General features: G+C 26.8%; 2 protein-coding genes and 1 long non-coding RNA gene across 4 annotated transcripts; 2 read left to right on the forward strand and 1 right to left on the reverse strand.

Moving 5' to 3' along the window:
* Positions 1-5,303: 5,303 nt before the first annotated feature.
* LOC149031473 (uncharacterized) lies at positions 5,304-8,204 on the forward strand. 2 transcript variants are annotated; one of them, XR_016177712.1, is made up of 4 exons: positions 5,304-5,906; positions 5,992-6,149; positions 6,952-7,094; positions 7,978-8,204. It is a non-coding gene; the product is annotated as an uncharacterized LOC149031473 (long non-coding RNA). The 2 variants fall into 2 exon arrangements; XR_016177711.1 differs by having other exon boundaries at positions 5,304-6,149.
* A 379-nt stretch (positions 8,205-8,583) lies between these two features.
* On the forward strand, positions 8,584-19,378 carry LOC107065845 (sodium-coupled monocarboxylate transporter 1). Its single transcript, XM_089175842.1, has 13 exons — positions 8,584-9,094; positions 11,463-11,622; positions 11,722-11,787; positions 11,948-12,067; positions 12,261-12,415; positions 12,759-12,899; positions 13,330-13,438; positions 14,664-14,773; positions 14,846-15,029; positions 15,229-15,315; positions 17,548-17,729; positions 18,202-18,388; positions 19,266-19,378. Exons 1-13 carry the CDS (start codon positions 8,901-8,903, stop codon positions 19,329-19,331), a joined length of 1,761 nt encoding a protein of 586 aa, XP_089031968.1. The 5' UTR covers positions 8,584-8,900; the 3' UTR covers positions 19,332-19,378.
* Positions 19,379-20,395: 1,017 nt separating this feature from the next.
* Positions 20,396-23,950, reverse strand: Rcd-1 (Required for cell differentiation 1). The gene is made up of 3 exons (XM_015319773.2): positions 22,939-23,950; positions 22,451-22,845; positions 20,396-22,376 (listed from the first exon to the last, which is right to left on the reverse strand). The coding sequence occupies exons 1-3, from the start codon at positions 23,263-23,265 to the stop codon at positions 22,175-22,177; spliced, it is 924 nt and encodes a 307-aa protein (XP_015175259.1). The 5' UTR covers positions 23,266-23,950; the 3' UTR covers positions 20,396-22,174.
* Positions 23,951-25,475: the final 1,525 nt, after the last annotated feature.

Raw genomic sequence — 25,475 nt, forward strand, 5'->3', positions numbered from 1 at the left:
ACAAAGATAGATAGATGGGAGAGTAAGAACAAATTTCACAGAGGTAGAACGGGTTGCCGTCTATACGGCGTCGCGACGATCACTGCGAGCAACGACGCGACGTTGTCTCTGACCTCTTCTCTCTCTCTCTCTCTCTCTCTTTCTCTCTTTCTCTTTCTCTCTCACATACAACGTTCGCGCGCGCGCGCGACCAAATGCTTCTACATACATTTTTACACAAACATATTTATACATACATACATACACCTACTTTTAACGCACGCATGACACGCAAATAAAAAATGGAAAACGGAAGGGGACTTATAAAACCAACACGCGTAATCGTGTTTGTCGTTCGAACAACAAGTTTTACGTCCACTTCTTTTTTTAGCTTTTCCATAACATCGTTTATTTTAAAATTGTTCATTTATTTCTTTTCTATTTCATTTTTTTTTAATCAAATTTTTGAACAAGTCAACAACTTTAGGTATTTAGGATCAATCATAAACCAAGAACTTAAGAAGAAAATCAATTGAAGCAATAAATTAGTCAGGTTGTTGTCTAGGTGCTTGAAAATTAGAATATACAGGACAATCATCCTACCGGTAATCCTTTATGGTAGCCAAACGTGGTGTCACTTACGTTACGGGATCAAAAGAAATTGAGGGCTTTTCGAAAATAAAGTTGTTTCGTAAAATGTTCGATGCAAAACGCGATGAGAAAACGAATGAATGGAGAAAACCCCCCATAACGTGAAAGTACACCAAATGTACAACAAAACTGGAAATCATTAACGTCATAAAATCACGCCGATTAAGATGGGCAGGTGTCACGTGGCGTGCATGGGGGGTGGATCGAAGGGTGTATAAAATACTGGTCGGTATACCGAACGGGAAAAGACCATTGGGTAGATCGATACGTAGATGGGAGGACAATATTGTTTCGGGATCTTAAAGAAATGGGCTACGAAGACCACGAATGGACGGGGTCAGGCTCAGGGACGAGAACACTGGTGGGATTTGGTATTTGTGGCAATGAACTTTTGAGTTTTTAATGTTAATTGATAATAATAAATATTATTTATGAAGAATGGTATGTTTTAATGAAAAAGCAGCATGTAAATTTTTCTTCTGATGAGAATATATGACGATAACACGTTTCTACCCACAATGATGATGATTATTATTATGATGATGATGATGATGATAATGATGATACTTTGATTCAGTTTACTCGAGTTAACTCGACTCTGAAGCTCTTGTTTTGTTGAAAGTGTTTCTAACGTGTGGGTGGTATGTGTACACTGTACACATACGGGGGATCACCCCCTATCGTATAGTATATATATATATATATATATATATATGTGTGTGTGCATGTATATAAGTACGGTGTAAAGTCCCGATCCTTTGATCTACGTCTATGTACTCTTTATTACCTTTTAATCGACGAATAGGTTATCGATTCCTTCTAACATATTCTACGATGATTTTATCCTTTCCTTAACTCTTACCACCCACACCTCCAATTCGTTAAATAAACTACATTTCTTTATGGGGGGTTTGAACACTTTGAGTAATCAAGACGATAAAAAGAAAAATAACTAGCTTTCGTTTTGTTTTCTTATTTTATTTTATTTTTTATTTTATTTTTTCTCTTATTTTCTATGAATCCATCAATTTAACTCAATCCTTTAATTTTGTCTCGTTAAAATTCACTTGTATGAAAATTTTTAAATAGTAAAAAAAAATATAATATACTAGGGAGATGCCCCGCCACGCGTTGCTGTCACTCACAATCAGTCCGATACACACGTCTTTAAGTCAACGAATTTACGTTATACCGATTATAAATTAAGATATAAACTATCCTATCTTTCAAGTTGGATGAAACTGCACAAAATGTGAAAAATTTTATTCAAATCGGTTCAGTAGTTTAAGAGTCTATTGCAGACAAACAACGTGACACGTAATTTATATATACTAAGATTAAATAAAACAATAAATATAATATATATTTTTCAAATTATGTAATAAAAAAAAGTAAATATACACACTATTCAAATTATTAAATAAAAAAAAATAAATAAATAAACAATTGACTCGAAATAATATAATATCAAATAGTAAAAAAAATTATAATTTTAATCATTAAAATAATTTATTATTCTAACAACACATTAAATACTTCCTCCCTAATCCCCATATTATAATACCTTTATCTATAAATTATTATTATCATTATTATTATTATTATTATGGTATCATGTTTCTAGTATCCTAAGACATATAATAATCTTAAGTTTTCCAAGTACATAGCTAAGAGGTATTTATCGTAAAGATCGATCCCTAGAAGGGATGACGGTAATTGGAAAGATACGATCAAGCCAATCGTATTAATCTGTTCCAAAACCCATCCCAGAGATCCTTGATTAACCCCCGTGGTGCAGATAAGCTTATCGATGCGAAAACCTATCCAACCAACCATCCATACACCAAACCAACCAACCAACCAACCAACCAAACAACTAATCCAACAATTCTTCTCATTGGATGTGAAAGTAAAACCTTTACGAATTGTTTGATATTTTCTTCTTCTTTTATTTTCTTCTTTTTACAAAAACCAAAATACATCTCGAACCAACAAAACCTATCCAACACATCCATACACCTCTCAACCAACCAACCAATTCAACAATTCTTCTCATTGGATGAGAAAGAAAACCTTTACGAATTGTTTGCTTTTTGTTTTCTCTTTTTACAAAAACTAAACTACTACAACTCGAAATGTACAATCTGATAATAAAAAATGTTCAATGTAAATAAAAACAAAACAAAAAAATTCTATTGGTACGAGATAGAAAAGATAATCAACAGGGGGTTGAGGAATAATGAAAGAAGAATGGTGTGAGAGAGATGTTGAAGAGAAAAATAAGAGTCAAAGTATCGTGAACGATTCAGGAACGACTGAAATGGGGTGGTGGGTGGTGGAAGGAGGAGGCAGCCAGTAGGAGGTGAGAAGTGGGAGGTGGGAGGTGGAATTCGATCGAGCGTGAAAAAAAGTCAAGAGTCACTAAAGCAAGCAAGCAAGCAAGCAAGTAAGCAAGTAAACAAGCACAAGTTCTTTCCTTCTTTCTCGTACTACAGTTTGAATCTCGTACGGCCATGACCTGTTACAGGCTGAACAAGTCGTTCAAGTGGATAAGCTTATGTGTCGTGTGATATAAGAGTATGAGAAAATAAGAGAGAGAGGGAGAGAGAGAGAGAAAATTGTAAAAGAAAAAGAAGAAAAAGAAGAAAGTTAGATAGATACTTTTCCTTTATCTTCATCTTTGTCTATCTTTCCTAGCTAACTCACTAAACTGATTTACTCACTCACTTACTCACTCACTTACTCACTCAGTCAACCCTTTCACACCTAGCACAGTGCACCCTGTGCTATGGAAGAGAAAGAGAGAGAGAGAGAGACTATACGCAAGCTGGTGGATCAATAGCGGTTTATAGGGTGGCAGATACTAGTAGTATGTCAAGATAATTCAATGTGATAACAGATTGTCTTATCTATCTATCTTTCAACTTTGTATTACTATTCCTATTTCATTCATTCTCTCTTTCTCTTTTTCTGTATATCTTTCTGTTTCTATGTGTATGTTGTATGTGTGTTAGATTCTGTCTAGTTAGAATAGTCATTTTGAGGACCAATGATCATTTTGAAACTCGACGTTAGAATAGTATTCGATCTTGAAATGGTATACGATAATAGTTAGATGGTTACAAAAGGGATCTAATAGATGGATAGGTTTACCCGTTGATCTAACTCTACTAGAAGAGTATCGTATTACTTTCTAATTCTATACGTGTGTAAGATTTTAATCGCATAGTAGTTTCATACATTATCTAAAGAATGTATTCAAAAAATTACTCAAGTTTCTGTCGAGGTGTTTAAAAATCAGGATATACAGAACAATCATCCTATCAGTAATCCTTTATGGTAGCCAAACGTGGTCCACTTACGTCACGGGATCAAAAGAAATTGAGGGCTTTTCGAAAATAAAGTTGTTTCGTAAAATGTTCGGTGCAAAACGCGATGAGGAAACGAATGAATGGAGAAAAACTCCCATAACGTAAAAGTACATGGAATGTACAACAAAACCGGACATCATTAACGTCGTAAAATCACGCCGATTGAGATGGGCAGGTGTCACGTGGCGTGCATGGGAGGTGGATCGAAGGGTGTATAAAATACTGGTCGGTATACCGAATGGGAAAAGACCATTAGGTAGATCGAGACGTAGATGGGAGGACAATATTGTTTCGAGATCTTAATAGAAATTATATACATACATATATATATATCTATAATACTATATATCTACAAACAAGTTCGCATGGCTAAGTGAGGCAAATCACCATCCAGTAATGTCCATCCAGTAAATCGTATGTTCCTGAGTTCAAATCCCGGGGAGGGAAAAAAAATTTTATTCGTCATATACTAGTAAGAAATTCGGCAACAACTACAGACATCTTTTTATGACATCTGTACTATATATCTACAATATATATACTATTATAATATATGATATATATATAGTACTCTAGTATAGTATAGTATAGTAGTATAATAGTATAGTAATATACTAGTATAGACATCTGTACTATATATCTATAATATATATACTATACTACATGCTATATATATATATATATAGTACTAGTGTAGTATACTATACTAATATACTAGTATAGTATGTAGTATACTAGTAAACTATATATGTAGTATAGTTTACTAGTAATACTATATTATGTAGTATAGTATAGTAGTATAATAGTATACTATATATGTAGTATAGTATACTAGTATACTATATTATGTAGTATAGTATGTAGTATACTAGTAAACTATATATGTAGTATAGTATACTAGTATACTATATTATGTAGTATAGTATAGTAGTATAATAGTATACTATATATGTAGTATAGTATACTAGTATACTATATTATGTAGTATAGTATAGTAGTATAATAGTATACTATATATGTAGTATAGTATACTAGTATACTATATTATGTAGTATAGTATGTAGTATACTAGTAAACTATATATGTAGTATAGTATACTAGTATACTATATTATGTAGTATAGTATAGTAGTATAATAGTATACTATATATGTAGTATAGTATACTAGTATACTATATTATGTAGTATAGTATAGTAGTATAATAGTATACTATATATATATATATATTTTAATATCAAAGATAATAGAATAAAAATCTGAAAAAAATATTATTAGAATAAATAATCAAAAAATTGATTAAAAAACTATTTAAACACACACATATATATATGAAATTTTTAATTGAATGTAAGATGAAAAAAAAATAATGAAAATGTCAAGGTTAATTGTTTTGACGTATAACATATATGTAAGTATGTGAACACATATCAGGTTTATTAAAACCATGCACCCAAGAGAAAGAATTATTTTATCGATCCTATGTTATATTCTTGGATAAAGTTTATTGTGATATGGTAGTGGTCATGATGGTGATGGTATAAGTGGTGGTGGATAGAGGTGGGACAAGAGACTACAAGGAAATTTAACGAAATTGTTCTCAGTTGTTTACGTCGTTTGATATTGTTTGAATTGTATCATGTATCATTTACTTCATACCATTCTATTTTTCACTATGTTCTCTTCTCTTCTCATAATTTACGTCCTATGGGTTGTGTCTCGACTAGGTTGGGTTTTCACATTTTACATTGTGATATACATTTACATATATGTATGTATGTATGTATGTATATATACATAGTGCATATAATACATGTATATAGATAATATCTTTTAATCGAAGCAGGTACTACTACTATGATCATTTCAAGGAAGGAATTCTATCTTTCAAAACCCTTTTCACTCAAGTTAGTGTCAAAAGCTTTATCCATAAAATAGGATAGAATAGGATAAGTTAATTTCTTAATAAAATTTCGATTTAATTTACATCAGACAATTTTTGACTTGATAACAAAAGAGAAAGAGAAAGAGAGAAAGAGATAGAAAGAGAAAGAGAGATTTAAGATTTAATGGAACTTTGGTTAAACGGATTTTCACGAGTATCACCGTAAATATAAAGAGAAAAGAAAAAAAAAAAGAAAAGAAAAAACGTTAGTATGTTAAAGAACTAATTTAACAGATTAATTTAATCATCATTCAGAATTTTCAACTGTTAACGAAGAAAATAGGAAAATGCAAAGACGTATAATTGAATTTTTTTGTGTTCATTTCAAAAGTACAACGATATAAAAAGTAAACTGTTTGTCCTATTTCTAGCTCTTTTCTTTTTTTTTTATTAAGTTAACTTTTTAAAAATTTAGTTTTATTCTATCTTCATAAATAATATTTATTATTATTAATTAACATTAGAAATTGAAAAGTTTATTGCTGCAAATATCAGAATCCCAGCAGTGTTCTCGTTTCTGAGCTTGACCCTGTCCATTCGTGGTCTTCGTAGCCCATTTCTTTTTAATTGTTTATATAATAAAGAGAGATATCTATTATAATAAATATTATATCTATATATCTATATAATATCTATAATATTATAATATCTATTATAATTTTCGTAAATTTTTAATTAATTAGAATAATGTATATTAATTAAAATTAAATAATAGGGGAATAAATATAAATATAAATAAATTATATTATCTGGGATATAATAAATAATTATTATTTAAAATATTATATATATCTACCCATAAAAAAATATACATTATATATTATAATATATAAACGCGTTTACTATTTATTATATCCCATATAATAAATCAAACTGATAATAAGATAAAAATAATGAAATAATATTAATATTAAATAATAATAATCATAATAATAAATGTATATTGTTGATATAATCGTATTGTATCATAACGATAGAAAAAAGAGATAAGATTATATATGTGATAGATGATAGAGTGAATAAAGAAGATGACTGTAAAAGAGCACGAATAAATCTATTCTGGGAGTTAACGATGCAGACAGTAGTCCCGGTGATTGTTCTTCCGGATGATGAGTGACAATTCGAGCGAGTTGGTATAAATCAACGTAAGGTAAATATAATACACATACATTGTATGAAATTGTTCATACAACCACTACCACCACCACTATCACCACCACCACCCTCTTCACCAGTTTATTCCCAATTCTCTGATCCCATTTCATTCTATTTCTATCTCTCATATTCACTTTCTCACTCATTCTCATTCATTCTCTCAGTTTAACATGAAAGTATAAACGAAAATTGAATTATTAAAAATGCAAATAATAAAAAAGTTAACAAAAAGAAAAAATTAAACTATAAAAAAAAGGGTCCAAATGAATCGAAAAAAAACAAAGCATACAAAGCATTTTTTTTCAATAAAAAATAAAATAATATAATTTTTATTGTAATAAAAAGAAAAATAAGATTTTTATTATATTTATGATTTTATTAAGATTTTTATATATTTAATTTATTATATTATTTTAAATTAATAATTAATATATTTATTTTATTATTTTATCATAAATAGGGAATTAATATATTTATTTTATTATTTATTTATATATAAATAAGGAATTAATATATTTAATTTATTATATTATTTTAAATTAGTAATAAATATATTTAATTTATTATTTTATTTTAAATTAGTAATTAATATATTTATTTTATTATTTATTTATATATAAATAAGGAATTAATATATTTAATTTATTATATTATTTTAAATTAGTAATAAATATATTTAATTTATTATTTTATTACAACAAATAAGTAATTAATATATTTATTTTATTATTTTATTATTTTATTATTTTATTGTATTATTAATATATTAATATAAATATAATACAATTAAATATATTATATAATTATTTGTTATTTTAAATAATACAAAATTGTAAGATTGTAATAACGAAACGTTGTTTTTTTTTTTTTTTTTTTAGAAAATGAGAACGCACAAAAAAAAAAAGAGGCAATACACAATTTGTTCGACAATTTGAAACAATTGTGAAACACGTTGCGTATACATATGTATTTATATGTATCTGTGTAAGTATATCATTACACACACGTCCTACAAACTGTGCACGAATTTAAAAGAGATTATTTGGACGGGGGCAGAACTATTAGGAAGAGAAAAGGAAAAAGAGGTAAATGATCATCATCATAATCATCATCATCATCATCATCATCATCATCATAATCATAATCATCATGATCATCATCATGATGAGTATGAGGAAGAAGAAGAAAAGAAAACGAATATAGTAGTAGTAGTAAATGAGTGGTGGTGGTGGTTGATGGTGGTGGTTGATGGTGGTGGTTGATGATGATGATGATGATGGTGGTGGTAGTGGTAGAAATGGAGATGGAATAGAATCCGCAATTATTCAATTGCCTTCTCTCGAATTGTTCTGTGGCGTTGAGCCTCTTTTCCCCCCTTCCCCCACCCCCTTCTCCTCCTCTTCTTCCTCCTCCTCCTCCTCCTCGTCATTCACCTCCCTCTTTTCATCTCCTCCTCATCTTCCTTTTCCTCCTCTTTTATCTTCTTCGACTAAACGAGACACTTGTTTTCAAACGAGTCGAAACACTGGACACGGTAGACACCCCGAATCACTGTTTGAATTGATTTATATTTCTTTTATAAACAATAAAAAAAAACTACTAATTTTTTATATAAGTTGTAACGTTGAATTAGTTTGTTGATTAATAATAATTTTGTTTTTGAGATTGAATTAATTTGCTTTGAAGAATTGTTGAGATAAGAGCAAGTTAGTGAATGTTTGTAAGACGTTTCTTTTTTTTGAAAACATTGGACATACAACAACAACAACAACAATAATAATAATAATAATAATAATTGGATATGGATGGTTCGATGGAAAGAAGAACATTCGACCTGGTCGATAGTATAGTTTTCATTGGGATGTTAGGTGTATCTGCATTAGTTGGAGTTTATCAAGGTTATATGTCACGACAGAATCCAGATGCTGTGAGAGAATATCTCGTTGGCAGTCAAAACATGTCTATTTTTCCAATAAGCATGTCACTCATAGCAAGGTATTATATTTTGTCATATTTATATTCTTTTATATTTCATTTTATTTTATTTTATTATTAACATATAAATAATATAATATGTTATATTAAATGTGTTATTCATATTTTAATTTTATATATAAAATGTTATATATAAAAATATTATATTTTAAATTAATTACATATATATATATATATATAAAAAATTAAAATAAATATTACAAAATATGATATATAAAATACTATAATAATTAATACAATATATATGTATATATATAATTAATATTATATAATTATAATATTATATTTACGTATAGATAATATATATATATTATATATATTATATTATATTACCTAAATAATATATTTTATATAATATAAAACAAAAATATATAATATATAATATTATTTTAATTTTATTTATTATTACATATATATATATATTAAATAAGAAAAAAAATATTAAAAAATATTCGATATAAAAAATTATATATACAATATTATAATAATTAATATTATATAATTATAATATTATTTATTAAGATTAAATTAATAATACAATTAAATTATATATTTCAAATAATATATATATATTACTTTTAATGAATCAATTCCTTGCTAAATTATTATTATTATTATTATAATGTTTAATTATTTTAATAATATATAATAATAATTATTATTGTAATATTGAATTAATGTAGGTTTTAATAATTAATTATTTTAATTTTTTTTTTTCAATTTTAGAATATTCTGTTTATAATCATTCAAATATACATTTATAATATTTCGACTAGGATTTTTGTTCTTTTTTTTTTTTTTATTTAATAAAAATATTTCGATTATATGACCTAATTAGAAATATAGGATAAAAGAGAACACATTTCCTATAAGTAATAGTTCTATCGTCGTTTTAATAAAAAACTCGTAGTAGTAATTGACTTTTTAATCGAAAAAAAAAAAAACAGAAAAAAAGTATAAAATCTTTCCATCGTATCTTTTCATTTCCTGCTGGTAAAACCATCAATCAAGTCAACGTTTTATGAAAGCTTTAGAAATTTCTCATTTGATCTTTCTGATCTAATTGACACATTGCAAATGTTCCATGTGATTTTATTGAAAAAAAACATCTTCTAAACACCACATGTTCATTATATTATATTAATTGTTTCATTATGGTGTACAGAAAATTTGTTTCTTTCACATCATTTCATTTTGATGATTTATTTGAAATCAACACGTAAGATTTCAGTATATTAAATAAAATAAAATAAAAAAATATGAAAAAATAGAAGATATGACAATGTTATATTATAATTGACCTGAATGATTTGATAACAAATTGAAAGTAATCAGTCATTTGAAATAATTTTTTGTTAGCCGGAAGTTTAGGGCGCATAACACGACATAACATTTGTCTCAATTGACTGTCAAGGTTAAACTAGAATTAAGATTGTAATTATTAAATACAGCTGGTGTATCTCTCTTTTGCATTCAAATTAGGAAAGATAACATATATATATATATATGTACATGTATCAATCTATGTTCAAACTAAAGTCATTAACTAACATTTATGATCTTTAATCCCATAGTAAATTATATATTATTATTTATGGTCAGTTGAACCAATTCTTAATTTGAATGATTCCTTTTCTTTCATTTTTGATGAATTTTAAATGAAATTTTTGATAATACAATGTATTTTATATTTCGTTTATACTAATCCAAACAAATTCTTAATTTTAATGGTTTCTTTGTTTTTATTTATTTTATTTTTTATTTTTCGGTATGAACAATAATTTTGATGAATTTTGAATGACATTTTTGATAATACAAAGTATTTTATATTTTTCATAATTAAAAAAAGTATTTTATATTTCGTTTATACTAATCCAAAACAAATTCTTAATTTTAATGGTTTCTTTGTTTTTATTTATTTTATTTTTTATTTTTCGGTATGAACAATAATTTTGATGAATTTTGAATGACATTTTTGATAATACAAAGTATTTTATATTTTTTATAATTAAAAGTATTTTATATTTCGTTTATACTAATCCCATAATTAGTTATATTATTACTTATGATTAGTTGAAACAAATTCTTAATTTTTATGGTTCTTTTTGTTTCATTTATTTTTTTGTTTTTTTTTTTATTTTCTGGTATGAACAATAATTTTGATGAATTTTGAATGAAGAAATGTTTGATAATAAAAAACAAAAAAAAGGTATATTTTAATTAAAGTTTCATTTTGTTTATGTGAACAATAGAATAAATAGAAGATAACTTAATTAATAAAATGTGAAATCACAATTTGACAATTTGACGATTTGACGATTTAATATAATCCCATAAATATGAAATAATGTGATATAATTTTTTACAGTTACATTTCCGGTATATCAATGCTCGGATTACCAGCAGAGATGTACATTTATGGGACACAATTGTGGAGTATAGTAATTGCAGATTTCTTCGTTTCCATTACAATGGCCATTGTTTATTTGCCAGTTTTTTATGGACTTCAAATTACCTCTTCCTACGAGGTACAATTTTTCCTTAAAAAAAAAAAAAACCAAACCAAATCAAAAAACAAAAAACCAAAGATTAATTTTTATCAAAATGATTTTATTTTTTTTTTGCAGTATCTGGAATTGAGATTCAATCGTTTGGTCAGATTAATGGGATCTTTCATATTTATTATCAAAATGGTAAATTATTTTTTTAATAACCTATTATTATTATTAAATCATTAATTTCTAATTAAATAAATAATATCAATTCGTCGTGTAATTATTACTTTTTAACAATTATTTAATTTATTATTATTATTATTAATATTAATATTATCTAAAATAATATATATTTTAGTTACTTTACATACCATTGGTGATATATGTACCAGCATTAGCATTCAATCAAGTAACCGATATTAATCTTCACACTATTGCACTATTGGTCAGCATTGTCTGCATTTTTTACACAACTTTGGTAAATGTTTGAACATGTATTAACATTTTACTTTCATTATAATACATACATGATTGTTTTGATCCTGTTGTAACAACAACACTATGTACCTAATTTTGTTGTTTACTTGTCCAACTTCCCCATAATACATACATACATACATACATACATACATACATACATATATACATAATATGTGTTAATGTAATTTAAGGGTGGTCTGAAGGCTGTTGTCTGGACGGATACAATTCAAATAATGGTTATGTTCGGTAGCGTGATTACTGTTGCTGTATTGGGTACCAACAAAGTAGGTAGTGTCTATGAAGTTTGGAGAAGAAACTTTGAAACTGGAAGAATAGAATTTTTCAAGTAAGATATCTGTTAAATAATAATTCATAACAAAAAGAACAACAACAAGAACAAGAAAAAGAGAAAGAGAAGAAAGATAATGAAGAGTAAATTCATAAATTCCTTAAAACCTATCACAAAGCATTAAATATTGTATACAATACCATAAAATTGTCATTTCATTCGTTGATTGTCATTCGTTCATTTTAGAAACATGAATCAATGATATTGATGAATATTTTGGTTAAATAATTTTTTTTCTTTGTTTTTTTTTTTTTTTTTTGTAAAAGATAAGCCTATACAAATTGAATTTACTATACGCAATGATTTTTCCGTAGTCGCTTCTTCTTTCCATTACCTATAGCATGGACCCGGATCCAACTGTAAGGCATACTTTCTGGACCGTAGTTGTTGGTAATTACCTGAATTGGCTGGCAACTTGTTCGGTTAATCAAGCAATGGTGCAAAGGTGTCTGGCTATGCCCAATTTAAAAAAATCCAATATGTGAGTGTTCATTAACAATAATATATATTACGTCATTAAATATGAAATGTTTGATTTCAAAGTGAAAATAATCCGAGTAATCAGACATTTCATTGTTAATAACTAATAATCTTCTTAATATATGTAAATTACGTGTCACGTTGTTTGTGCGCAATGGACTCCTAAACTACTGAACCGATTTGAATAAAATTTCGCACACTGTGTGCAGTTTAATCCAACTTGAAAGATAGAATATCTTAATATATATAAATTACGTGTCACGTTGTTTGTGCGCAATGAACTCCTAAACTACTGAACCGATTTGAATAAAATTTCGCACACTTTGTGCAGTTTCATCCAACTTGAAAGATATATATATAGAAATAATATCCTTGATTTTATTCACTCAACCCTCTCGCCTTTAATTATTATTATTTTTTTTTGTTGATAGAACGATCATGATAATGGCTGTTGGTATAGTTACAATCGTTTCCTTATGTTGTTATACTGGAATAGTTATTTTCGCAGCATTCTACAAATGTGATCCAATATCAACTAAGGTAGGGTGAAAAAAACGTAACGTAGCATACATACAAACAATATTTACATGTATATAAAGCATAGGGTACTTTCGTATTAACGCCATCGCGGCAAAACTTTCTCTAATGTGCCAATAAAGAGCAATCTTGTTGTTTGTACACAGCAATCGTCAGGGTTGCGTCAGGGTTTCGTCAGGGTTATGGCGACAGCATCAGTTGAAAGAAAATACAGACTGTTTTTAATCTACGTTAAATTCTATATCGGCCCATTTCCCACCGAAATCCGATTAACTAGATTTTATAAATGAAATGTTTTGAATTTTGGAAAGTGTTTTGATTATAAATCAAGTTTTTTATTCTATAATTTGTCGCAACAATTTAAGGTTTAGGTTTGCGCATTAGCGGAATTTTGCTGTGGTGGCGTTAATACCTAAGTACCCTTAGGAACCCTTTAGGAGGGACACGCCGTACACATTGCTGGGGAACAGGAACTCGTGTAGTCACGTGATTGCGCGCGAATAATTCAAACATTTTAGTCTGTAAACAAACGATAAGTTATAGGTTAGGTTTGTACATTAATACTTGTAATTATTAAATGAGTAAATGAAACTTACACATATGCAACAAAAAAATTAGGTACAAACGAACTGACGGTCGAAATAAAGAAAGAAGGTGCGAAATAACAAAAGAAAAAAATACCCTACGGACTTATCGGAAAGACCCTACGAACTTATCGGAAAGACCCTACGAACTTATCGGAAAGACCCTACGGACTTATCGGAAAGACCCTACGAACTTATCGGAAAGACCCTACGAACTTATCGGAAAAACCCTACGGACTTATCGGAAAGACCCTACGAACTTATCTTAACTTACTTAAACCTCACTACTTTTCGGAAATAACCTCACTACTTTTCGGAATTTAAACCTCACTACTTTTTGGAATTTAAACCTCACTACTTTTTGGAATTTAAACCTCACTACTTTTCGGAATTTAAACCTCACTACTTTTCGGAATTTAAACCTCACTACTTTTTGGAATTTAAACCTCACTACTTTTCGGAAATAACCTCACTACTTTTCGGAAAAAACCTCTCTAATTTTCGGAAAGAACCTCTCTAATTTTCGAAAAGAACTTCGGAAAAGGTACGTGTGATCTGCCCACATGATAGTTTTTTCTGTCTTTCTTTCATTTTGTTTTTTTTTTTTTGAACTCGTATATCGAGAAAAGTATCTCGTATTTCAGCAAATACAGAAACCCGATCAGTTGTTGCCGTATTTTGTGATGGAGATAGCACGATCGATACCTGGCTTACCTGGTCTCTTCGTCTCAGGAGTTTTTAGTGCTGCTCTCAGGTAAAAAAGAAAAAAAAGAAAAAAAAAATAATAATAAGATAATAATATTAATTAATGAAAAATGATTTATAGCACAATGTCAACTGGTTTGAATTCATTGTCTGGGGTTATTTACGAAGATATAATAAAACCTTGTTTAAGGAAACCAATGTCTAACGTTGGTGCAAGTAGAATAATGAAATTAATTGTCATAGTGATTGGTATCATTTGTGTTGGATTGGTTTTCTTAGTTGAAAAACTCACCACTTTGATTCAGGTAATTAATTTGAAAACAATAATTGAAACAATAACGTTAATATTTTCTTATTGAATCATATTTTGTTTACATTGCAATTAAAAAAAGACCCCAAAAAATGATAATGTAAATGAAAATGAAAATGAGAAATAAATTGACAAAGAATTATTTTAAAAATTGAATATTATTATTATTATTATTTTCTTTTTTTTTATTACAGGCTGGTAAAAGTTTGTCAGGTATAACAGCTGGTCCACTTTTAGGAATTTTCACGTTGGGCATGTTTTTTCCATTTGCCAATTCTATGGTAATTAATTATAGTAATTAAAGAAATTGTTCATTAATTATTACCAATATTACAAATTGAGAAATGGTTGTACCCATTCCAACCTTTTTTTTATTCTCTTTTATAGGAATTTTCAATTTTAATTTCAATTCGTCGATCAATCAATCAAACGATCGATTGTAAATTGATTAATTTAAATTTTAATTTAAAATTATGAAAAATTCAAATGTAAAAATAATTTAGATTGGTAAACAATTAAATTGTAAATTATTCAAATTTTTAAAAATTAAATATAAAATTATTTAGATTAGTAAACAATTAAATTGTAAATTATTCAAATTACAAAAAATTACAATTAAATTAAATTAAAATAAAAATAAAATTAAAAATTACAATTAAATTACATTAAATTAAAATTAATTTAAAAAAAAATTACAATAAAATTAAATTAAAATAAAAATAAAATTAAAAATTACAATTAAATTACATTAAATTAAAATTAATTTAAAAAAAAATTACAATAAAATTAAATTAAAATTAAATTAAAATAAAATTAAATTAAAAATTAAATTTTAAAAATTAATTAAATGTGAAATTTTGTCAATTATTTTATTTGAATATATTTTAATTTTATTATTTTAAAATATCTATTGAATATTTTACATTTAATAATTTTAAAATAACAAATGTAAATAATATTAAAATGAAGTAATATAAATTAGATGAATTTTTTTTGGTGGGGGGGGGGGTGGGTTTCTTTTTTTTCTTTAAATAATAAAAGAAAGATAAAAGAAAATTCTGTTCAATGTTATAAAATATTAATCGATCATTTTCATCATTGAACAAAATGATGAAATTTTTTTCTCAATTTTACACCCATCCACCAAACCTTATTATTGACATCGAATTATCTATCTATCTGACTATCTCTCATCTTTATTTTCTCTCTCTTATCTTTTTTTTTTTATCTTTCTTTTTCTTTTTTTTTAAGACAAATGCATTTTAAAGCCGATGCTTCGTCGAAATCTATAGAAATCCATTTTCATTCGATTTGAAATGCTAATAGTCCTTGCTTGCACCATTTGCCCAAAGCACCACCACCCTCACCACCACCACCACCCTTACCCCCACCACCTCCAACCCTCAACTTGAAACCTGTAGATACAGTCAGAGTCATAGAAATATTCGGACATTTTATTTTAAATTGAATCTCACACTTTTTCTTTATTTCCTTTCTTTTTGATATTAAATTATAAAAATTCTGCGAAATATTCGTGTTAAAGTAAAACGATACGATGGAGAAGAAAACAAAAAAATTATTCGATACAAATTTTCTTTCTTATTTTATTATCATTGATATCAAACAAAAAAAATCCCCTTCCTCATCAAAAAATCCCCCTTCCTCATCACAAAAATATTAAATAAAAATACAATGAAATATTTTGAAATTTCCTAACACAAATTTTATTTCATTTCCTTTTTAGAAATTCATTTAAAAAGAAAAGAACAATGTCTGAATATTTTCTCAATTAATATTATTATTATTTTATTATCGCGTTTATTTTTTAATATTCATTCGTCTTGATAATAACAACAATAACAAAAAAACAAAAAAAAAGATATTGTGGGATTTAAATAAGAAAATTTAAATAACAATTTCACATATAGCTTTGTGTGTGTATTTAAAAATACATCAAAACTAATTTTATTATAAAATAATTGAATAATTTATTTAATAGCTTAATTGATTATTAATTTTATATAAACAGGATGGGTGCATTAATTTAAATATTTTCTAAAATATTATTAATATTATTACCGCGTTTATTTTTTAATATTTATTCGTCTTGTGTGTGATAACAAAAAAAAACAAAACAAAAAAATATTGTGGGATTTAAATAAGAAAATGTAAATAACAATTTCACATAGAAGATATGTTAATTAATGCCTTAATAAATATTTAAGTTAATTAATTAATAATCCAAATATTTTCTCAATTATTATTAATATTATTTTATTATTGTCGCGTTTATTTTTGTAATATTCAATCGTCTCGAAAACAAAAACAAAACAAAAATAATTGTAGGATTCATTTGACAAAATTTCAATAACAATTTCACATAAAAAATATGGGTGCACTTAAAAATACATATATTGAATATTTATTGTATAAATTATTATTAATTATACTATAAAATAATTTAATAATTAATTAAATAGTTTAATTGATTAATTAATTGTGTATATAAACAGGGTGCATTAATAGGTGGTATTATCAGCTTAAATCTTGTTGCTTGGATATCATTTGGTACCCAAGCTGCCATTTCAAATGGTAAAATCATTTTCCCGGAAAAACCAATTTCCATTGATGGATGTATCGACACATTGAAAATGACAGCAGCTAATATGACGTTTATCGTTGACAATTCAGTCAGGTCATTAAATATTAATTTTACATTTAAACACAAAAATACAAGTTTATTGATATATACATGGTGTCCTGTAACTAATTGTCATCTAATTGAAATTTAATTCGAATTAATATTAAATTAAATAAATTAATTAATTAAATTAATTAAATATAAATTTGTGTTTATATTTAATAGAAAAAAATTTTGGAAAATTTGGAAACATTTTTTTTTTTTTTTGAAAAACAAATTGTATTAATTCTATTTATTTTTTTTTTTGACCTACGTTGTTAATTTTTTTTATTAATTGTTTATTCGTTTATTTGTTTTTTATTATGTTTATATATTATTTTTATTTTTTTATTATTGTTATTGTTTGAATTTATTAACTTGTGTTAATTTGTATGACAAATTACAAAACACCTTGTGTATAATTTTGAAAATTATTTAATAAAAATAATTATTTATCGTTTTTTATTTGATCAACAAATGTTTGCAGAGAACAACCATTCTTTTTATATCGAATGTCCTATTTATGGTACACATGGGTGGGATTTTTAACATCAATTTTAATCGGAGTTATTGTATCTTGGATCACTGGACCGAATAAATACAAAATGGGTGATATCAAATTGTATACACCTGTAATACACGGTTTATTACGTTCTAAAGTTTCTAAAAAAAGGGTATGTAAATTTATATATATATTTATTTTTTATTTTATTTATTTATTCCTTCGTCCCCACCCCCATTCTTACACATATTTTTAATAATTCCAAATCAGACATTTTTAAAACTTGATTTGATTACTTTAGTCCCATCTCCCCCATTCTTACACGTATTTTTAATAATTCAAAAGTTAGACTTATTTTTAAAACTTGATTTGATTACTTTAGTCCCCCCTTCCCCATTCCTTAGACATATTTTTAATAATTCCAAAGTAAGACTTATTTTTAAAACTTGATTTGACTATTTTAGTCTCCCCCCTCCCCCATTCTTACAGGTGTTTTTAATAATTCAAAAGTTAGACTTATTTTTAAAACTTGATTTGACTACTTTAGTCTCCCCCCTCTCTCATTCTTACACGTATTTTTAATAATTCAAAAGTTAGACTTTATTTTTAAAGCTTGATTTGACTAATTTTCAATGACCATAATTATTTTTATTATATTTTTCATTTTAATTTCACATTATTATGAAAAACAAAATCACATTTAAATGAAATCAATATTATTGAGTATTAAATTTTAATATTTCTATTTTTACATAGATTATTTACATTATTATATTTCAAACGGAAAAAAACAAACAAACAAACAAACTAACTAAAATTACAATTAAAATTAATGCAAATTTTAAAAATTACATCGCCATAAATATTTATCAAAATAAATTTCACTTTCAAATGAACTGAATTGAAATCATTCAACCATTTGTTGTTTTTGTTGTTGTTGTGCTGTATTATACACCCCCCCCCCCCATTAATCTATATATATATGTATTATTGTGTATATATAAAAATTACAATGTTGTTTTATTTTCTGTTTATTTGAAATCATTTAGAACAAGATGGAACTTAAAAGGAGAGGTGCAGAAAGGAAAGACGTACGTCAGTCAACAGGATGTTAACGAATATCTTGTATTCTAAATTACAATAAGTAAATACTATAAGTTCAGACTGTGATTTTTTACTAATCGCAATGTTTATCTCTCTCTCTCTCTCTCTTTTTTTCATTATTTTATTTTATTATTTAATTTTCCTCCCCCACTTTTATTTTAACCCTTTGTACTCGAGATGATATCAAATTTCATTTGCAAATTATGAAAACATTTGACATATACTTTAAAGTCATTTATAAACAAACAAACAAACAAATCAAATCAAATCAAATTTCATCAATTTATTTATTGTAATTGTAAAATAATATATATATATATATCATTCAAAATTTGAAAAATATTATACTCTGTAATTAGTTGTTTGTATGATTATTCGTAAAACAATATGCAAGATGAATTCTAGGTATTTATCAGGACACTTATCACAATAATATGTTACTTGTCACCTATTTACAGGTGTATTACGATCAGAGTGAACCTTACAGTACCTTATCAAACCTTTAAGTATAATCTTGAAGTATATTTTAAGAGAAATATCTTATCATACATTGTACACATTGTACAACCAGCCGGGCGCCGTATCAGCGCCGTTCGACTTATCACTTAAAGATTTAAATTCGGCAGATGCCGGGCGCTTATTCGGCGCCACTCAAGTACAAAGGGTTAATTATCACTCACTAAAGACAATATTATATTATTTAAATATATATATATATATATATATATATATAGTTCGTCGATGTGACAGATCTTTTGTTTATCAACAAAAAGAAACTTTCTTTCTTTCTTTCTTTCTTTCTTATGGGAATTATTTAAATTTCAGAAAAATCATGGTCGACTGACGCCTTTTTAAAATGATTATATAAAAAATAATTATTACATTATATATATATATATTTGTTAAGATTAAACAATTAATCTATAAGAGATTATTATTAGGCAATGATTAAATCGTTCATTCGTTTCGAGTAAATTAATAGGATGTTTCCTGTTTGTTTGTTTTTTTTTTTTTGTTTTTTTTTAAATCCCGATTTCTTAATATATTTCTTTCTTTAATGAATTATTTCAATATCTTGTTTTTTTTCTTTTTTTGTTTAAATATAAAGAAATTTTCTTTTATTTTATTTGCATACTTGCATCCATGCATCGAACAGTCAAACAACGTTCATTAAGATAATCTTATTGTCGTTTCTTATTTTTGTTTTTTTGTTTTGTTAATAAATGTGCGTGCCATAAAATGTTGCTAAGTGCTTTTTCAATTTTACATTATTCATTGTTATTATTAATAATAATAATAATAATAGTACGAAAATGTTATTAAGACTATATTAACCCTTTTGCTACTACGGACCACTATAGTGGCCGTCTCCATAAGATTCCACTGAGATACTACGGGCCACTATAGTAGCCCTCCATAAGATTCCACTGAGATACTACGAGCCACTATAGTGGCCCTCTATAAAATAACCGCGTATTTTACATACGACGAACATATGCAGTTATAGCACTAAGTCAAATATCCCAAATTGGACGTGTAATTTTAGTGTTTTGTTTCTTTGGATTAAAACACGTTGACTGCCATGCAAATTTTACGTAACTTGCCCAAGGCGCCAACATGAATTTTTCATTATGCGTCTACGGTCCCTGGTGGTTGGCCCCCACGGCGCTGTAGCCAAATCGGAGTGCCGGTCACTGGTGGCCGGCCCCCTCCCCACGGCGCTGTAGCCAAATCGGAGTGCCGGTCACTGGTGGCTGGCCCCCCCACGGCGCTGTAGCCAAGTCGGAGTACCGGTCACCGGTGACCCCCACAGCAGCCAACGTATTAAAAATCGTTAAATACCAACAACAAAATTACTTAAAAATAAAGTGAATTTCGATGGTGCTGCACGTATTAGCTGCCCGTACAGTAGAAGTAGGAAAATATGCCCGTAGCGTAGCGAAAGGGTTCAAGAAGATGCTTAATCGTTTCAATAAATTTGTGTCAGTACAAGTATGTATATATATATATATATAGATATATATGTACAATGATTTATGCTATATAGTTGCTATTATATCATATACACAGATCATATTTTAATGATTATTATAATTCTCACATACTGTACAATGTGTTTTTTTTTTGTTTTTTTTTGTTTTTATTATTATTATTTCAAAATATGCAGTTAAAGTTTCGATGATTTTCAACCTTTCTCGTATCATTCATTACAAGTTTAAAAATACTACAATTGCTATACAAATATCATTAGCAGGATTTGTAAATCACAAAACAATTTCATATTTCCTGCGAGTACATCATTTTTGTTTGTTTGTTTTTTTTTTTTTTTTTTTTTTTTATATTGATATGCTAAATGCACACATATACATGGTATACACGTATAATTACATATACGCATTTGAATATTTTTATTGCAATATGACAATTTGAAGAAAATTCATATTAAATTATATCTACTTATTACTTATCATCTTATTATTTCATTTTTGAATATAGAATTATCGATGCAAAATAATCAATCGGCTAACGTATGAAGACATTTTTTTTTCTTTTCTTTTTTTCTTTTTTTTTTTTTGAAAAAATAAAACAAAAAAATGTATTAACACAAAACGTCATTCATGAGAGGTCAGAAACATATAAAGAATAATATAATCTTTCTCGTATCACAAAAAAAAAATAATAATAATAATAATAATAATAATATGTATCCTGATTAAAAACGAGAAAGTTTTTAATACCACAAATAGAGCTGCAAAAGCTCTGAAGTTTGTTTGTTTGTTTTTTTTTGTTTAGTTCTTTTTTTTTTCTTAGAAAAATATGAATTATCATATCAATAATAAAATATAGGTAAGATCTAAGAAGTAAGCGGTGACATGCCAATAGTCCTAGGATCCTGTTGACCAGGTTGAGTTGGTGGAACTGGTTGAGGACCAGTTTCTAAATTCTTGAGAAGTTGATTTAACCAGTGTTTGGTTGACGCATCTTCTTGTAAACAAGTTGCAAAGGTATTGTCTCTTAGTTGATCTGGTAAACATTGTCTTAATGCTAATAAAGCTCTGCAAATAAAACAAACATTTAATACATGTGAAATATTACTTTAAAAAAATACAAAAGGATAATTAAATGTTACCTAGGATTATCGGAGAGTCTTAAATAACATCTGACAACGTGTTTCAATAATCTTGCTGAAGGATCTTTAGCCAATGACAAAACCATTTTTCCTAATATCATAGCAACATGACTAAATCTATCATAGGTTTGACATATGTAAGAAAGACCGCTGTCGTCCAATAAAATCTTTTGTAGGATAAATGTGGCAACAGTTTTGCTCAACTCTGAACCACTTTCCATGATTCTCAAACAAAGTGGTATTATTTCAGTGGTCAATAAAAATGTTATGACTTCTTGTTCATCAGTTTTAACCAATGCACCTATCACACCCAAGCTTGTTAATCTGAGATACTCAAATGGTCTTGTTTTGCTTACTGTATGCAAGAATGGATACAGAAACAATGGAACGTGTGCCTGTAAATTGAAATTTTATTGTATAATGTATTTATTATTAAAATTACATTTATATATATATATATATATATATATATATAGAAAGAAGTATACTTGAAGAAATGCAGATCTTGTATCCGGATGACTTGCAACACATTGTAACAGTGCAAGTGCATTACATACACGATTACTTTGATATGCAGTTAATGTTGCTGGATTGATTGCTGGATAAATATTAATAATTTCTTGTAAAAGTGATGCAGTTGTGCCAAAAGAATGCCATAACATTGGAGCTAAGTCTGGTACAACTTCACGTTTTTTACTTAATTCCAATAGTGCATTTTCTCGTGTTTCTGGATTTGACAGTTCAATGATCCACGTGTAAACTTTTTCACGATCGACGCTTGATTGCAATGCTGCTGGGCTTTGTTGAGAACTCATTTCAATATTCTCTCCCTCTTTATATATATATATACATATATATATATATATATGATTTACTTAAATTTAAATTATTTTCAAAATTAAGAATGATATAAAATTTAATTTAATTCAATTCGATAAAATATTTTGTATTTAAATAAGACAATCATGTGATCATAACGATCATGTCACATACATGCTTCTTTTTTTTTTTGACGTTAATTTGAAATATTATATATGTATGTATATATATAATGTTGTATTTCTATTTTTTTTCGTTTTTGGTCTTTTCTCTTTAACGTCGAAAAATTACAAAGTAAATTTATTATCACTGTGTGTAATTAATTAACACGTTATAATTCATTACAACACTTCTTTTTATTTATTTATATATATATATCACACTATTTTTTCTCCCGGTTATTACAGATAATATTTTAATTTTCTTATCTCGACTAGATTTATTATGATTTATAGGTTATGAACGATTTATTTTATAAGAATATATATATATCAGTAACCAATCGATAATCGAATCACGTGAAACGTTTCACTTATTCGTTTAATGATATTTTCAAAAACAAAATGTATATTATAATTTTACACGGTTTATAAAAGTACACGAAGAATAAATAATTCTTTCAAGTTATTTCACCGATTTTCGTTCAAAACGTGTTTTATTACAGCGCCACGTACGGACATAATATGAACTACAAATTTAAACGTCAGTATAGTGCAACGAAATCACTAAAAAGTAACCAAAAGTGTTATAGAACAAAAAAATGATTTTATTTTCGTGAAGTTGGTTAACCTTAAAAATATGGAGTAAAAAATGGCGTATTTTAATAGCTCTTTAAATTATATAAAATAAACAAATGTTTACGCTTGTATATCAGTGTTATGTTATATAGGTTATGTTATTGTTAGACATACTAGTAATAGAGTTAGTATGTTTTTGTTCATAGGACTGACGTGTTGAGTTTATTTTGAAAAATAGTTGATATTATAAAATTATTTTATTATAGGTTAGGATAAAAAGAAATCTTTTATTATTTCATTCCATTTGTGTTTTGTGCAGGTATTTTTATAAAACTTGCTTTTTTTATTAATTTCATTTGTCAATGTGTGCTATATTTAATATACCATCAATACTAGGTTCTTTCTTTATTTATTTTTATATATATATACAGTATAATCCCACTAATCCGGCACTTCGATAGACCGATACGTCCAATAATCCGGCACCTCCCGCCCGCGCCACCTTCGCCCCTCTACTCCCCTCTTCGCCAATGCGCTCTGTTGCCGCGTGTCGTCTAGCAGTCTAACCTCAAAACTTATCACGTGCAATTTTGAGATATGTTACAGGTTACAATAAAACCTGTCAAACTAGAACACAAATATATACATACATACATACATTATATTCTCTTTATGAAATGCTTTATTTTATTTATTATGATTTTTTCTCTATAATCCAGTAATCCGAACATTCCAATAATCCGGCACCCTCTGGTTTTTAATAGTGCCAGATTAGTAAGATTGTACTGTGTATATACATATATATATAAAATTTTGTTTCAATTTTTCTATGCTTACCTTTAAAGATGTGTGATTAGATAAAATGCAATTAAATAAAATGATGTTTAATAAAAAACTGAAGAATAATTGATCTTGTATACTAATGTATGTTAGTATGAATAAAACATGTTATCTATGTGCATGCTATTATATATAATAAAACAACATGACATAGATAAATGCATTATTGCATTACATAAAAGTATTTTACACATAAACATGATTGCACTTTATATAATTTTAAATCATATATATTATGGTGCAATGATAAATTGTTATGATATAATTGAATTTTATTATTTTGATCTATTACACTATTTGTCACATTTACAATGTAAATTGATATATTTTTGTTTTTGTTTACTCATAATAACATGTATTATTGCATTGAATACAAAAAATAGTTTTATTTCGTTTTATGTATTCCATAGTTTTCAATTAATACTTCTATAAATTTCATCATTTTACAATACATAATAAAATATAATAAAATCACGTACAATTGTTTGATTTTTATAAGAAAAATATAAATACTTTTAATATGTATTACAAGAAATGATTTAATTGAACAATTATACAATATGAATCATTTTCTTGTACAATTATCTATAAAGGAACCATAGAAGTATGTATAGAAGATGTATTACAAG

Source organism: Polistes dominula, unplaced genomic scaffold, assembly GCF_049000335.1.
Source record: "Polistes dominula isolate Pdom_NZ unplaced genomic scaffold, Pdom_raw_medaka contig_19, whole genome shotgun sequence".
In the NCBI taxonomy this organism is placed as follows: domain Eukaryota; kingdom Metazoa; phylum Arthropoda; class Insecta; order Hymenoptera; family Vespidae; genus Polistes; species Polistes dominula.

Excerpts from the sequence above, each read along its gene's own strand:
- Rcd-1 (XM_015319773.2), bottom strand. The coding sequence starts at position 23,265 with ATGAGTTCTCAACAAAGCCCAGCAGCATTGCAATCAAGCGTCGATCGT. Across the intron at positions 22,846-22,938 it reads CAAGATCTGCATTTCTTCAA|GCACACGTTCCATTGTTTCT; the intron begins GTATACTTCTTT and ends TTCAATTTACAG. Across the intron at positions 22,377-22,450 it reads AGACTCTCCGATAATCCTAG|AGCTTTATTAGCATTAAGAC; the intron begins GTAACATTTAAT and ends TTTTATTTGCAG.
- LOC107065845 (XM_089175842.1), top strand. The coding sequence starts at position 8,901 with ATGGATGGTTCGATGGAAAGAAGAACATTCGACCTGGTCGATAGTATA. Across the intron at positions 12,900-13,329 it reads AATTTAAAAAAATCCAATAT|AACGATCATGATAATGGCTG; the intron begins GTGAGTGTTCAT and ends TTTTGTTGATAG. Across the intron at positions 14,774-14,845 it reads GTTTTTAGTGCTGCTCTCAG|CACAATGTCAACTGGTTTGA; the intron begins GTAAAAAAGAAA and ends AATGATTTATAG.